At 43.4% G+C, this 15000-nt stretch overlaps 1 protein-coding gene across 4 annotated transcripts in view; it reads left to right on the top strand.

Moving 5' to 3' along the window:
• The window catches only part of LOC147008970 (dystroglycan 1-like), an 11828-nt gene extending 1925 nt beyond the window's left edge, over window positions 1-9903 (top strand). For 2 of the 4 annotated variants that reach the window (XM_085864572.1, XM_085864571.1), the window contains 3 exons: window positions 1-52; window positions 2107-2369; window positions 7157-9903. The exon at window positions 1-52 is cut by the window's left edge and continues 56 nt beyond it. In XM_085864572.1, coding sequence (XP_085720698.1) covers window positions 2190-2369; window positions 7157-9328 — 2352 coding nt within the window. In that variant the 5' untranslated portion in view covers window positions 1-52; window positions 2107-2189 and the 3' untranslated portion in view covers window positions 9329-9903. Of the gene's footprint in view, window positions 221-2106; window positions 2370-7156 lie in introns of all 4 variants that reach the window. The other 2 variants (XM_085864573.1, XM_085864574.1) reach the window with 2 other exon arrangements.
• The last annotated feature ends 5097 nt before the right edge of the window (window positions 9904-15000 follow it).

The following is a 15000-nucleotide window of genomic DNA, read 5'->3' on the forward strand; positions in this document are numbered from 1 at the left end:
GGTTCGAGGACGAGGTGACCAAGCGGCGTTCCTCACGTGAACTGTAGCACAGGTGAACGCATCGACACGTACACCTGTAGCATCACAGCGTGCTCATTCTGTCTGACCCTGGTCCACATGGCGTCACCAGTTTCTCTGTCTGGCTCGAGTTCAGCACTCCTACTGTCGGACTTGTACCTCATTGGTAGAGCGGAGAGTTTGGACGCCGTCACTGTTTAAGGTGGTTTTTATATTTTGTTGTGGACACGGTCGAGGCTCATAAAAGAGCTCGTATTTTGATGAATGTGAAACCTTTTCCTCGAAGGACCGAGGGAGTCGTCCGAGTGGGTTTACACCATTCCATGGGCCGGTGCGGATTGATTGGTGATTTAAGGAATTTATTTCCTTTGGAACATGGACACTTACTTGCTCTGAAGAGCACTCCAATATTTCCTCCTCCTCCTCTTTCTTCTTCTTTCCTCTTTTCTTTTTCTCTCCATCTCGCAAGTATTTGCCTCCATGAGCAGACGCAGGAGAAGAAATGTGGATTTCACCAACTGTGGTTTCAAAACGGATTTAGTTTTGGCCCTCGGTTTGGAGAACGTCGTGCCCAAGTTTTCCCATCAACGTCATGGTCGCTTTTGCTGTGACAATGTGAGGGTTGTTTGTGCATTGCTGTTTTGGCCGCAGCTGTGTCTGTCTGTCCTTCGCATCCCTCTCAGCTGCTGCTCGTGAATGAACCTGTGTGTGTGCAGTCGGCGTACCCCACTCGTTCTGTACGCGCCCAGTGTGCCCTGTCTCGCGTACACGTCGTGTTCCGTGTACACAGTTTGCCCCACGTACGCGCGCCCTGCCCTGCGTGCACCAAATGTACGTTCATGGCTTGCCCCTCCTGCACGTGCCCTGCCACACACAAATGTAAAGCAGTTATCCATTCAAAACCTTCACTCTGAGTCATTTCCTTTGTGTAAGTTCACTTTTCACTTCTACTTGTTTATAATCGTCAAACATTTGCTTTCCTTCCACATCGCATGAAGGTAGCATCGACCACATTGGTTAATCGTGATTTGCTTTCCTTTTCCAGGTGTTCCATTTACCATGTTGGTTCATAATGATTTGCTATCCTTCCACAGGTGGCCTTGGTCGAGCACATACCTCCAGCAAGCTGAACAGTTTACGTTTTGTATCCCACTGATGGGCCTTATCTGGATTCGGACCTGAACCAAAAATCGAATCGCATTGTTGTCACCAAACCAACTCGTTTACAAAGTTTTGTCATAATCCATCCACATCTTTTTGAAACACCATGCTATATATCGTTTTTGGCACCATATTTCAATGGTGAAGAATTGCTTAAAAAAATAAAAAAAAATTTCTTGTATCCAGATCCGGATTCAGATCTTACAAAATCTAATCAATTCATCCTTTTCACACACCCAACCTGTCCAACAAATTTCCTCCAAATTGGTCCATAACGTTTTGAGATATCCTGCTCACAGACAAACACGGACGGAAACATAACGTCCGTCCACCTCTGGTGGTCGCGGTCATAACGGAATTCACGTTTTGACAAAAGTACATCCATGGCCATTTCACATCCATCCCTTTGATTTGTACAAGAGGAGTTTAACCTCGTCAAAATGCAGCACAAGAGGAGACATTGGTGTATTTGTACAAGGATTACAAGAACAGAAGATGATGGACAAATGAACAACATATACGCAATTTGAATCCAGGATCCCAGCACCGTGAGCTGTGGGTTCGGCTGGGAATATCAAAGTGGCAACCCCAAAAGGTCTGTGTGTACCTAAACTAGTTATCCCTTATCCGGCTCTACAGTGATGCTCGAACCAACATGCCCATCGTTGTCTGAAAGCGGACACCATGTCGACTTTTCAATCCTTTAATTACAGACAAAGCTCAGCTCGCATGAAGATGATTGCTTGGGTTTCCATTGCTTCCTCATTGTGAATGTTGCTCCGCATAGAGTTAGGTTTGTAAATCTCTTGCCAAAATGGTCCGACGTTTGTTTTTGGTGACCGGATTGAATTTGTTCTTTAAAGTGTTTCTTGCATTCAGATTCCACAGGTATCTCACTCTGCTTGTTTCTTGTTGTTCTCTCTGCAGATCCGGCTGTTTTTGTGTTATCCTTTTGTTGGCCGCTTGTTCGACATCATTTGAATCTCGGGCGTGGATACTCGTCTGTTGCGATGTTTGTCCACGCCGGCCTGCTGCTGCTGTTGTTTCATGCTCTTCCGAATCCTCCGGTCTACGTCGCTGCTGGCGTCGAGCAGCTGGAGCCTTCTCGGAGGCTCGATGTGTCGAGCGACGTCGATGAGATAACTACAGCAGCTGATTGGGGATTTCGGCTCGCCGTGGATCGCATGAAGGTAGCACGCACCATTTATCACATAACACTTGCGGTTTCAACATGCTTGGACTGCACCATCATTGATATCCTACATAAAAAGAGTTTACGCACTGATGGTGTTTACGCACTGATACGCACGCACTCACGCAAAATGGTGAACCTTAATTGTTCCGTTCCTGAATACAAATTGGACTTCCGGAAATACAGGAAGTGCAGTACGACAAATATCCGTGGATGAGGGGAGTCAGGTTCCTACCTTTTCCTGTTGATACAATTATTGCGTGGTGGCTGTGGTTATATAACACACACACACACACACACACCTCCTTCGTATAATTTATCTTGCCGCCCCGAACAAAACAATATATATATATATATATATATATATATATATATATATATATATATATATATATATATATATATATATATATATATATATATATATATATATGACCGTTTTTACAGCCATTTTTCCCTGCTGTGCAGGGGTTTGGCTTTTTCTTGAGGCAATGTTTTATGGCCGGATGCCCTTCCTGACGCCAACCCTGGTCGCCTCTTACGACACACAGGGATATGGTACACATATTCTAACCGGGGCATACACCGGGACCAGTACACTGGCACTCATTTCGCCGACCTCGGAAGGATGACTGGCTGAGTCAACCCCCTGGTGTTAATTCAGCAGCCAACAGGGCTTGAACTCAGGACCCTGGGATCCCAAGCCACCACCCTAACCACTAAGCCAACACCAGGCTTCATATATATATATATATATATATATATATATATATATATATATATATATATATATATATATATATATATATATATATATATATATATATATATATATATTTGTTACAGCCCAGAGTTTGACACGAGGGAAAGCCCTCGGTCCCGAATACCCGGTCCTGAGGCCATCAGCCACGGATAACTTCGTGGTCTGGCTGGTTGCTAAACAACCACAAACCTCAATTAACCTCATCAACTCAAACAGGGTTATCTGTCGGACTCTGTTTACTCGAGAAGGTGACTAAATTAACCGAGTTTAGTACCCTCAGCACAACTTGAGTTGCTGATGAAGGATACAGTGAGTGTACGCTGGCTAATGAGAGCACATCGGGTGGGGTACAACTTCCCATCTAACTATACTTGTACACTCTGTCGGACCAAAGAAGAAAAGCACAACCGAGACAGATTTGAAATAAAACACACACACACACACACACACACACACACACACACACACACACACACACACACACACACACTTTAAAAACGAACTTCTACAGGGCAAAAGGTACAAAAGAGCAGATTTAACCCGAACACATATTCTTATGCAATGTTATATACATAAAAGACAAATGGCCATCATTCAATCCCAGGAGGAGAAGAAGAAGACTAGAAGAAAATAAAATTATGGAGTGTGAGGTGCACTCCTTCCATCATCTCACACAGCCGAATGGGGGCCGTGCCAGTCCAAGTATACTGGGGGAGGAAGTATGGGGAAGATGGGCACAGTGGAGTGGTGATGCGGTGCGATTGCACACGCAGCCACATCTTTGAGGTGTCCAGACCCCATATGCATGACCATAAAAAACTTCCATGATGATTCTTTGTAAGGTTTCACCAAAATGTCCTGTCTTCCCTTGAAACCTGTAAATTGCACTGGTCAACAATTTTTTACTTTCTGAATGTTGTCTAGATTTCTACAAGTGAATTAGGGTATTCTGGCACTGCTGAATCAGGAAATGGCATCCGTTTCTCTCCATCAGGTCAGGTTTTTGTGCTAAGTTGATTTGAAAAAATCAGATCTTGTGACAAAATCAATTACATTTTTGTGGCATTATCAGCTGATTTTTGTCAACACATATCATCCTAAACATGTTTTTAAGAAAAAAAAAATGTTTTGCCAACAACATTTATTGATTACATGATAGAAACATCGATTACTGTCATCTGAATGGTGGGCATTGATAAAGGTAAGTACAAGTAAATTGCATGTTGCGTCACCACTGTTCAAACTTCAGGGCTTGAACTTCCGTTTCTTCGAACTCCTGGAATGTTCAGCGGCAGGGAGGTCTCTCTTCAGATTCCAACAGTAGTCAGCCATCATGACTGCGTCCCAGCGACCCTGATACCTGGTCTCCATCTCCTTCATGTCCTGATGGAATCTCTCCCCCTGCTCGTCACTCATTGAACCCAGGTTCTCAGGAAACCGGTTCATATGTGAAAATAGGTAGTGCATCTTGATGCTCATGTTGCAGCCCAGGTTTCTGAAAGCAGTCAGCATGTTGTTGACAAGTTCTGCGTAGTTTCTGGCCTTATTGTTGCCAAGAAAGTTCTTCACTACCAAAACAAATGTCTTCCACGCTTCCAGTTCCACTTCGTTCATTGAGTTTTTGAACTCTGGATCTCTGATGAGCTGACGGATCTGAGAACCATCAAAGATGCCAGCTTTCAACTTCTCCATGGTCAATCCTGGAAAAGCCTGGCACAAGTAAGTGAAGCAGTCACCATCTTTGTCCAGAGCCTTGGTGAACTGCTTGATTAAGCCGAGCTTGATGTGCAGCGGTGGGAAGAGTATTCTGTCTCTGTCCACCAGAGGGTCGTTGATGACGTTCCTTTCTTTGCATGGCACCAATTCCTCCCGCACAGGCCAGTCCTTCTTCGTGTAATGCTGAGCACGGTCCCTACTATCCCACATGCACAGAAAACATGGGTACTTGGTGAAGCCAGACTGTTGTCCCAACAAAAAGTTCACCATCTTCAGGTCAACACAAATAAACCACTTATGCTGATCATAACCAATTTTCTCCAGCACGTACTTCACCACTTCATACTTCTCCTTCAGTGTAGTCGAGTGAGCGATGGGTACAGAGGCAAACTGGTTGCCGTTGTGTAGCAGAACACATTTCAGTGATCACTTGCTGCTGTCAATGAACAGTCTCCAATCTTTGGGTTCGTACTGTGGCACTCCAAGCTTGAGCAGAAGCGCATGTCATAAATTGGCGCATGTAGGTATTGTACATTCTTCAGAGTTCGTTATTTCAAGAAATACAACTTTTTTGTATCACATTATTACAAAATCTGCCCCATTAACTTTAGTTTTGATCCACGAACTTTATGCTTTGCCTCACCAATTTTTGGAAGATTTTGAGGTTTTATGACTTCAAACTGATCCCTTTTCGACATAATCACCCAGAACTATCGTACCTGAATACTTCTTGTCATTAAAATAATTATTTCCAATCAAAACAATTATTTGACATGACATTTTACCCCCACCAACTTCTTCTAAAATGCTCCACACATGCGTACATGTGAACAAAAATGTAAAAAACGACATGTGGCCATATCTCAAAAACTTGACCTGATTGAACAAAACTAATGTGAGTTTTGGATTCAGCGCATCAGATTCGTCCTAAATCAGCTTAAAAAATGCAGACAACAAATTTGTTGTTGACCAGTGTTGTCTAACTTGCTGCCTTCTCCCCACAATCTCTCCCATTCTAGCTTTGTATTCCTCGAGTATGCCTAGTGTTGGCTTAATGGCTAGGGTGGTGGGCTGGGGATCCTAGGATCCTGAGTTCAAATTCCACTCGGCTGTTGAATTAATACCAGGTGGGGTTGACTGCCTGTCATCCTTCCGAGGTCTGCAAAAGGAGTACCAGCTCACTGGTATTCTGTGTCGGAGTGGCGACCCGTCCAGTATTGTTTCCAATAGCCAAGGAGACTGCTGAGGTAGCATCAAGGCTCTGCACAGAGTATGGTCTCAATGAATGGATGGATGGATTCCTTGTCGTTAATTACATAATAAGCACCATGTAATTAGTTTATCTCTCGCACACCGTTGCTCCGTCTTTTTCCAGCTTGTCCACCATCCTCCCATCACCGTTTTTGAGCACTTCCAGCTTTCACTTGCACAGTTGAATGATTTCGACTTTATTTCCCAAATGACGTCACGACCTTCCAGTAGAAATATGTGAGTCTCTCACTTATCCGGTGTGGATATCCGTTTTATCCTGCTGTGCTCATTGGTTCTGGATTATTAAAAGTTGATGAAGATCAAAGTTCTCAAATATAGCAAAATGGACGCCTCGAGTTGCATCCATGAATACAGCATTGTAATTTGGGCATCTGGGGAATATAAATGCAAAGGACGCAGCTCCTGTCGGCGTGTCGTAAAACTTCTCACAAATATGATGAAGATGTTATGAGACATTGATATTGATGTGCAGTTACACTAATTACAAGGACTTTGGGAAAAGTTGGACAAATCAACACGGTGATACATCTGGGTGTTCGACTTTGGATTTGAGCATTAGGAAGCTGTGTGCTTCGAGGGAAACGGCAAAAGGGCAAGTCCAGACGAGCTTTGTTGACCCGAAAATGTAACTTCAACTAGTGGTTGTGCATTGTATCGGTGTTTGTTTGTCGGTGATCAAGAAACAAATGGCTCTCTAAACTGCTCCATGAAACTACATTAATGACTTTCCAGAGTTCTGTCAAATTTGGATTTTTGCTTTTATTGCTTTCAAATTGATCTCTTTCCCTTAAGTTTGGTAATCGTTCGATTTATGGTCTGATTTAGTCATTTGCAAAAATAAATTTTTAATGATCATCATATTAATTCCACCTTTTTATTTTCATTTCTATACTGGCATGTCTGGCATTTTCATTCTTAGTCGTTGATCTTTATCCATATCTTCCTAAATGACACGCTCATCCTTTTAATTGTTAATTGTGAAACCAAGACTGAGCCTGCAATGAACAATTGAGTAAGCCTTAATTTTCCTCCAGATCCAAGAGTCGACCATCCTGCCTTCCTGGCTGAAATTGGACAAGGACCTGGGGGTGCTCCTTGGCCATCCCCGAGAGAATGACATTGGTGTTTATACCATCCCGCTGGAGATGAATGGAGCATATGGGAAACGGGTGATATTTATCAGAGTGGTACCCGAGGACTCTGCCATGTCTCCTGCGCACAATGTTGCTTGTCCTGTTGGAGAGCCGGTTACATCTCTGACGGTCATCGTGGATGTGGACCTAGACAACATGTCTGGAGAACAGAGGATACAGCTCCTGCAGCATGTCATGCCTTTTGCTGGCGTTGAGCTTCGGAACATAAAGTTGTCAGCGGTACAGAACAATCGACTCTTCGACACGAGTGCATTCCTCGCAGGACCAGGAAATGCACGGCGGATGGAGTATGTTGGAGCACTGCTGTCCTGGCAGCTGGGCTGTGCTCTCGACATTGTATCGCTGCCATCTCTCGCTGTACAGCAACCGGCTAAGGAAGGGAAAATGGCAACGGCACTCGAGTATCCTGTTCTTGGCTGGCACGTTGCAAACCACAAGCCTTATCGACCGAAGAAAATCAAACGACAAGTCTTCGTGACTCCTACGCCCATAATTGCAGCCATTCCTCCCACAAAAACTGGACAGGTGGAGGAGCCATTGGCTCGGGTCATTCCTTCGCAGATCTCTCCGTCCTTTCTAGCTACTACATCTGTTGTCCTTTACAGTAGAGCTGATGCTTTGAGTGAAAGTCAGCAACTCTTGCCAACAACCACTTTACCAACCACAACGTGGCCCTCATCGCTGCATGCCGGACCTGATACACCAAGTAAACCTTTTGCAGGCTTTGATGTAATTTCTCCGGTGCCTAAGTTGCCTACCAAAACAGTGGTCACTGAGGAGTTGGAAAAGAAGCATGAAAGCTCATCATCAGCAGATACAACACCAGAGCCACCAGTTCCGGAGTTTGGAGAAACCATGGTAACACCTTATGACAGTGTAGAATGGCCAGTTTTGGGGGAAAATCGACCACCTCAGTTACACATACCCATTGGTTTCTTAAATGTAGACGTCGGTACGTATTTTGAGCACAGGATCCCTTTAAACACTTTCATCGATTCGGAAGACGGGCTTTTGGATAGACTGCACCTCAAGCTATCGAGCAAGGATGGAATTGACGGTTCTGGACCGTGGATGGGGCTTGACACTTCAAAGATTATGCTGTATGGGCTTCCTCCCAATGACAAAACTGTGGTTGGAAAACACAAGTTTGTTTTGACTGCAACCGATAAGGCTGGAGCTTCGAGTGAAAGCACGTTTAAGGTCATGGTGCACAGACCCCCTCACGGAAGTCAACCCAGTGTCTTATTTGAAACGAAGCTGAATAACAATTTCGAAAACTTTGCTCATGACCTTGATTTGAAGGTTGGTTTTGTAAAGAAACTTACGGCAGCTTTGGGAGGCAAAAATGCAAGTGTGTTAACCATTGAGGATATCGAGCGGGGTTCGGTGGTCGTCACATGGAGCAATAACACACTACCACTCGAACCTTGTCCCCTGCTCGAGGTACATCGGTTATGTGACCAGATGATCTCCGAGACGGGAGCCCCTCGGGAGTCATTCCACGCAAGCATGAAACCCGAGTTTGACGTTCTCAAAGTGAAGGCCTACGGGACGGAAAAGTGTGCAGACTCCGATTTTATGGCTGTCGGGCACCGTAAAATCCTTCCGAGCACTGTGAGTGTCCCAACGCCCGTAGCAACGGTCGCACGTCCAGAAGCTATGCCAGCTCAGGACAGAAATATTCTGTACACAATCATTCCACTCATTTTAGTTGCCTTGCTGATCCTGCTGTTGCTGCTTATTGGTGTCTGCCTTTGCTATCGCCACAAACGGAAAGGCAAGATGATCCTAGAAGAGCAACACTCCTTTGTAAGGAAAGGCATTCCAGTAATATTTTCAGATGAAATGGATGACAGCAAACCCTCTTTGTCTTCAAACAAGCCACTCATTCTCCATGAGGAAAAGGCACCTCTGTCGGCTTCACGCTTTCCATCCTACGCTCTACAGGAATGCCTGCCACCTCCGCCATTCGATGGGCAGGCCGAGTCGAGGAAACGCCACCAAAAGGGTACTTCCATGAAACTCGTAACGACCACGTACGTTCCACCATAAACAACTCTGATCACACACTTTGTACGAAGATGAAACATGTTTTTTTTTTTTTTTTTAAATGAAGGATTTGCTCCTTGATTTTTATTTTATTATCATTTTTTGTTTGATTACTGTTCTCCGGTTCGACGATGGTTGTCACACAACTTGCCAAGTGTACAAACATACCATCATAGCTGTGTGTGTGTGTACATGCTCGCAGGCTGCCTTATACACCTTTAATCAGCATTCCTCAACTTGCTATTTGTATAAGAGTTAACTTTGTAGCCTTAGATTTTCTTTTTTTGAAAAAAAGTTTTGTGGATTTTCTTCGCTTTTTTTTTTTTCTTCATTTCGGTAGCATTTTATTTTTTAATACTTTGTTGAAATATTCACCTTGACTGAATGAATAATGTGGAAATCGAGATGAAATTTATTTTCATAAATTGGGTTTTTTTTAAGAAGATCCATTTTATTTGTGATCCAAGAATGTGGGTTTAAATCTTTCGATGAATTTTAACCTTGCATTGCACGAGCCACGTCCGCGTGCTCGGTCTGCACCGAGCGCTTTGCGGTAAATAAACGTTTTCTATAATCTTCTCCTGCCCTTCAAAGCTGACATGGCACACACCAAAGGTCTCCACCGTAGGAGGCAAGGTAATCTCTGTTCATAAACAATGAATGCTCCCCCTTTTTTTTTTTACTTTAAATCTGCTGATTGTACAGAAGGCTTTACTTCTGGAGTTGTCGTCTTTTCCAGGCTTTGGGCGTCCATCAAAATTCCGCACTGGTCAAAGGTTTGTGGGATTGCTTGTGCTGAAGACAGAATGAGAAAACGACTCATTTTGAGAGGAGAAAAAGAAATTCAATTTGACTCTCACTCATCATGTCCGGCATTCCTAACCGAGCATGAAACTCAACATACTGCGATTCCAATTCAAAGCCCATATACAGTACAGTGGTTTGTCCATTGTTTCTACAAGTATCCTCGTAAGAGTATGGGCGCACGAGGTTTGCCAAGAACTGAAAGCACTTAAATGGGGGGGATCAGCGACAAGTGGACAAGGAACCATGCCTGTACAAACAAGATGAGTCAAATTAAAAGATAAATCCACAAAGCCACGTCTTGTATACAATTTTGACACTGAGGAAGATAAATGGATGGCCTTGATTGTGCATCCAGCAAATGGTAACCTTTAGAAGTACTTCTCTTGGCAGCCGTCGCTACATTAACTCCAGGTCATATGGTCTTCCTAACATTACCTCTCCCCTTTTCCTGTCAATACACCAAGGCAGAGAGGCTGAATGCTATTATCATAATGACCTCCTTACTTCTTGCTTCTTATGTAGCACATGGCTGTGAGTAGCATTATTGGCTAGGGAGGGTGGGGCTGTGCCACTGATGCAGTGCCCCCTTTTGGTTAGGACAGCAATTTGGAATTTAGTCAGGGTCCAAGTGAGAGCTCTCTTCTTCGCGAACGACACTGTGGGGATCTTGAAGACTTGAATGCCCAACTAGTTCTGGCGTTCAACGTTCGTCCGAGGGACGACACACACATTGATGCGAGACACCACAATGACAGCTTGTAGTTGGGCCGAGGTTAAAATCCAGGTTAGACGGTTCAGAGGGAAGTGTGCCTACTTTTAGGTCTCAGCCATCCTGGGAACTTCCCAAACAACGAACTTCAATGCAGGAAAAGGCCATTAGGCCCATCAAAGCATGTGCAATTGTTACTAAACCTATCCTTTTTAAATGCTGAGCTTCAAGCAAGGAAGCGGCACGTACCATTTTAAAAGTCTTTGGTACGACTCTGCCAGGGTTCGAACCCCCACCAACCATCCCATACCCAGAGCGAACGCTCTACCCATTACATCACAGAGTCTGGTGATGTATGATTAAAGCTCCCTCAAAATGACTGAAGCTGAGTCAAGGAACTTGTACTTCATGACAAACACATTAAGGGGTAACTAAACACAACTCGTGAGATTTGAACTCAGGGTCACGGAATCAACCGTTCCCTCAAAACTCTCCATGAACAGCCAGCCATATTTATCTTCACGAGAACCTAAATGGATAAGTTTTATGGACCGACCCGAACCCTGAATGCACATAACACGTCATGTCCAGCCATCACTTGCAGCAGAGACGGTTGTTTTTTTTACATACACACACATATATATACATATATATATATATATGTACACATAAATATACATAAGTATATATATATATATATATATATACATATATATATACATATATATATATATATGTACACATAAATATACATAAGTATATATCTACATAAATATACATATATGTACATATTTATTCTTCTTCTTCTTCCGGCTGCTCCCGTTATGGGTCGCCACAGCGGATCATCTGTATGATCGGCATAGTGATTTGGCTTAGTTTTTACGCCGGATGCCCTTCGTGACGCAACCCTGGTCGCCTCTTAGGACGCAGGGATATGGTACACCTATTTTAACTAGGGTATACACCGGCCCAGTATACTGGTACTCATTTCGCCGACCTCAGAAGGATGACAGGCTGAGTCAACCTCCTGGTGTGGAATATGGAATAGGGAAAGCCTAGAAGCAACCGAAGAATTCTTCTTACATTCGCTTCTTAAATATATCAAATTAAAGTTTTTTTGCTATGAAAAAATAAATATTACCTGAACATCACCTTCACAACAACAACTACACCGCCTAGAACAGGATCTCATCTGAAAAAATAAATATTACCTCAACATTACCTTCACAACAACAATGACACCGCCTAGAACAGGATCTCATCTAAAAAAATAAATATTACCTCAACATTACCTTCACAACAACAACTACACCACCGAGAACAGGATCTCATCTAAAAAAATTAATATTACCTCAACATTACCTTCACAACAACTACACCACCGAGAACAGGATCTCATCTAAAAAAATAAATATTACCTCAACATTACCTTCACAACAACTACACCGTGGAGAACAGGATCTCATCTAAAAAAAAAAAACATGACCTCAACATTACCTTCACAACAACGACAACGCCTAGAAAAGGATCTTTTCTGAAAAAAAAAAAATCCTCAACATTACCTTAACAACAACTACACCGCCGAGAACAGGATCTCATCTAAAAAAATTAATATTACCTCAACATTACCTTCACAACAACAACGACACCGCCGAGAACAGGATCTCATCTAAAAAAAATAAATATTACCTCAACATTATACCTCAACATTACCTTCACAACAACAACTACACCGCCTAGAACAGGATCTCAACTGAAAAAAAAATCCTCAACATTACCTTCACAACCACAACGACACCGCCTAGAACAGGATCTCATCTAAAAAAAAAAAAATATTACCTCAACATTATACCTCAACATTACCTTGACAACAACAACTACTACACCGCCTAGAACAGGATCTCAACTGAAAAAAAATCCTCAACATTACCTTCACAACCACAACGACACGGCCTAGAACAGGATCTCATCTAAAAAAAATAAATATTACCTCAACATTATACCTCAACATTACCTTCACAACAACAACTACACCGCCTAGAACAGGATCTCATCTAAAAAAAAAATACGAGAAGCGAACGTAGAATTCTTCTTACATTCGCTTCTGACTTTACCTATAACTTGTTCACAACTGTACACGCAATTTCCGGTTACTTCGGCCTGGATTCGGGATCAGCGATGAAATAATGTAAATCACGATTAAAAATTATTTTTTGATGATGTGGGAGATATCTTTATTAAAATCAGTGGAGGAAACATACAACATGTCTGATATTTGGGTCTTTCATGTCTCCGACGATGCCTTTATCTCCGGCCATGCATCATTCCCCATGGCAACAACCGGAAACAAAAAAAACCAGAAGCAAAAAAAAAACCGGAAGCAAAAGGGTCATAGCCAACGACACGGATTCACAATTGCCAGGGTATTGTGTTGTTGTTGTTGTTTCCTATTTTCTCATGTGCACGCGTCAAGTAATATTCACAAGATAGAAATAAAACCCAATCGTGCTTATACACCGCACAGCGTTTAACAACAACCAAAAGCAAAAGGGTCATAGCCAACGACATGGATTCAAAATCGTCAGAGGTATTGTGTTGTTGTTGTTGTTGTTTCCTATTCTCTCATGTGCACATGCTAAGTATGAAGCTCACTGCGTTCGCTATTAATTAAAGCGGCCAATGGGGCTTGAACTCAGGACCTTTTGGATCCCAAGCCACTACCCGAACCACTACGCCAACACCAGGCTATTAACTATCTATCTATCTCTATCTATCTATCCATCCATTATATATAAAAATATATACATATCTATCTATAATTCCGGCAATCTCTGTGTGTGTGTGTGTGTGTGTTTGTCTGTCTGTCTGTCTGTCTGTGTGTGTGTGTGTCTGCGACCGCTGTTTCTCGACAACCACTGGTCCGATCTAATAAACTTGCCAGGAATATTGCTGGGGCCTTGTGGATGTGCCTTTTCAAGGTTTGATATTAATCGCATAAGTTGTTCCCAAGTTACGGCCATTTATTTGCCAACCAATGACAGGACACGGTGCTTTGACTTCACGATTGACGTCACAATTGTTTTGTTTTTTTTGCACGATTGACGTCACAATTCTTCTTCGTTTGATATGATGTCACAGTTGACACTGGGGACGTGAGTATGTGCCTCCATCGGATCACTCTCAAGATGGGTATGGAAATCGCCTGTGTGGTTGTTGCTTTACGCACGTACGGGCACGCACCTATGGGCATGCACGTACGGGCACGCGAGAGCGAAGGAACGGCCTGTGTGGTTGTTGTTTCTGGCACGCGGTTTGAAAGTTATTTTTTGCATGTACGGCCACACACTTACGGGCCTGCACTAATACGTATATATATATATATATATATATATATATATATATATATATATATATATATATATATTATATATTGTTACGGTGGCGGGGTCGGCCGCCAACCGACCTCTCTGAACGGAGCCGCAAGTCGAGTCGGCCCGACCGATCGCCTGGAATATAGATCGCCGCCCGGATAACTCCGAGCGACGGGTCCTTGTACGAGAACCGAAATACGCCAATCGGCATATCACGTGGGGTAGGGTCGATTGCCAATCTTCAATGTACCTAAATACCCACGTGATCCAACTACCGGGGTATTCCACCCTCGACAGATCTCGTACGGAACAAACCACCGAGGCGAGCCTGTCCCGTGCGCAATTCCGAGCGGCTTAATCACCGAGAACCGTCAGTCCAAATGTCCCCCTTTTACGGCAAACAAACGGCTTTCTAACTCCCAACACACGAAATGCTCAGTCAATGAAAGAATCGACGCGACGAGCTAAAAACATTTAACAATTGGGGTATTTATTAATAATAATAATAATGGGGAACTAGGGAAGCACGTAAGAGCAGAATTATACCTACTATACGAAATGCGATGCAAACATTTACAGCACACAAAGCACTTAACAATTTCCGACTTATTAGACGGGCCCACGGACACACGAACGCACACACACACACCCAAGATATGGTGGCAGAGGCCTTTAATAACGAGCTCCAGCTCGGAGGACAGGTGAGCTGAAACCCAGAGCCTATCTCAAACCTCTCCACCTCGTGTGGTCTTCAAGTTGTTCGGACCCGGGCTCCAGCGAGAGCGAGC

Source organism: Eptatretus burgeri, chromosome 18, assembly GCF_056783735.1.
Source record: "Eptatretus burgeri isolate ZD-2024b chromosome 18, Ebu_testis_v1, whole genome shotgun sequence".
Classification (NCBI taxonomy): Eukaryota; Metazoa; Chordata; class Myxini; order Myxiniformes; family Myxinidae; genus Eptatretus; species Eptatretus burgeri.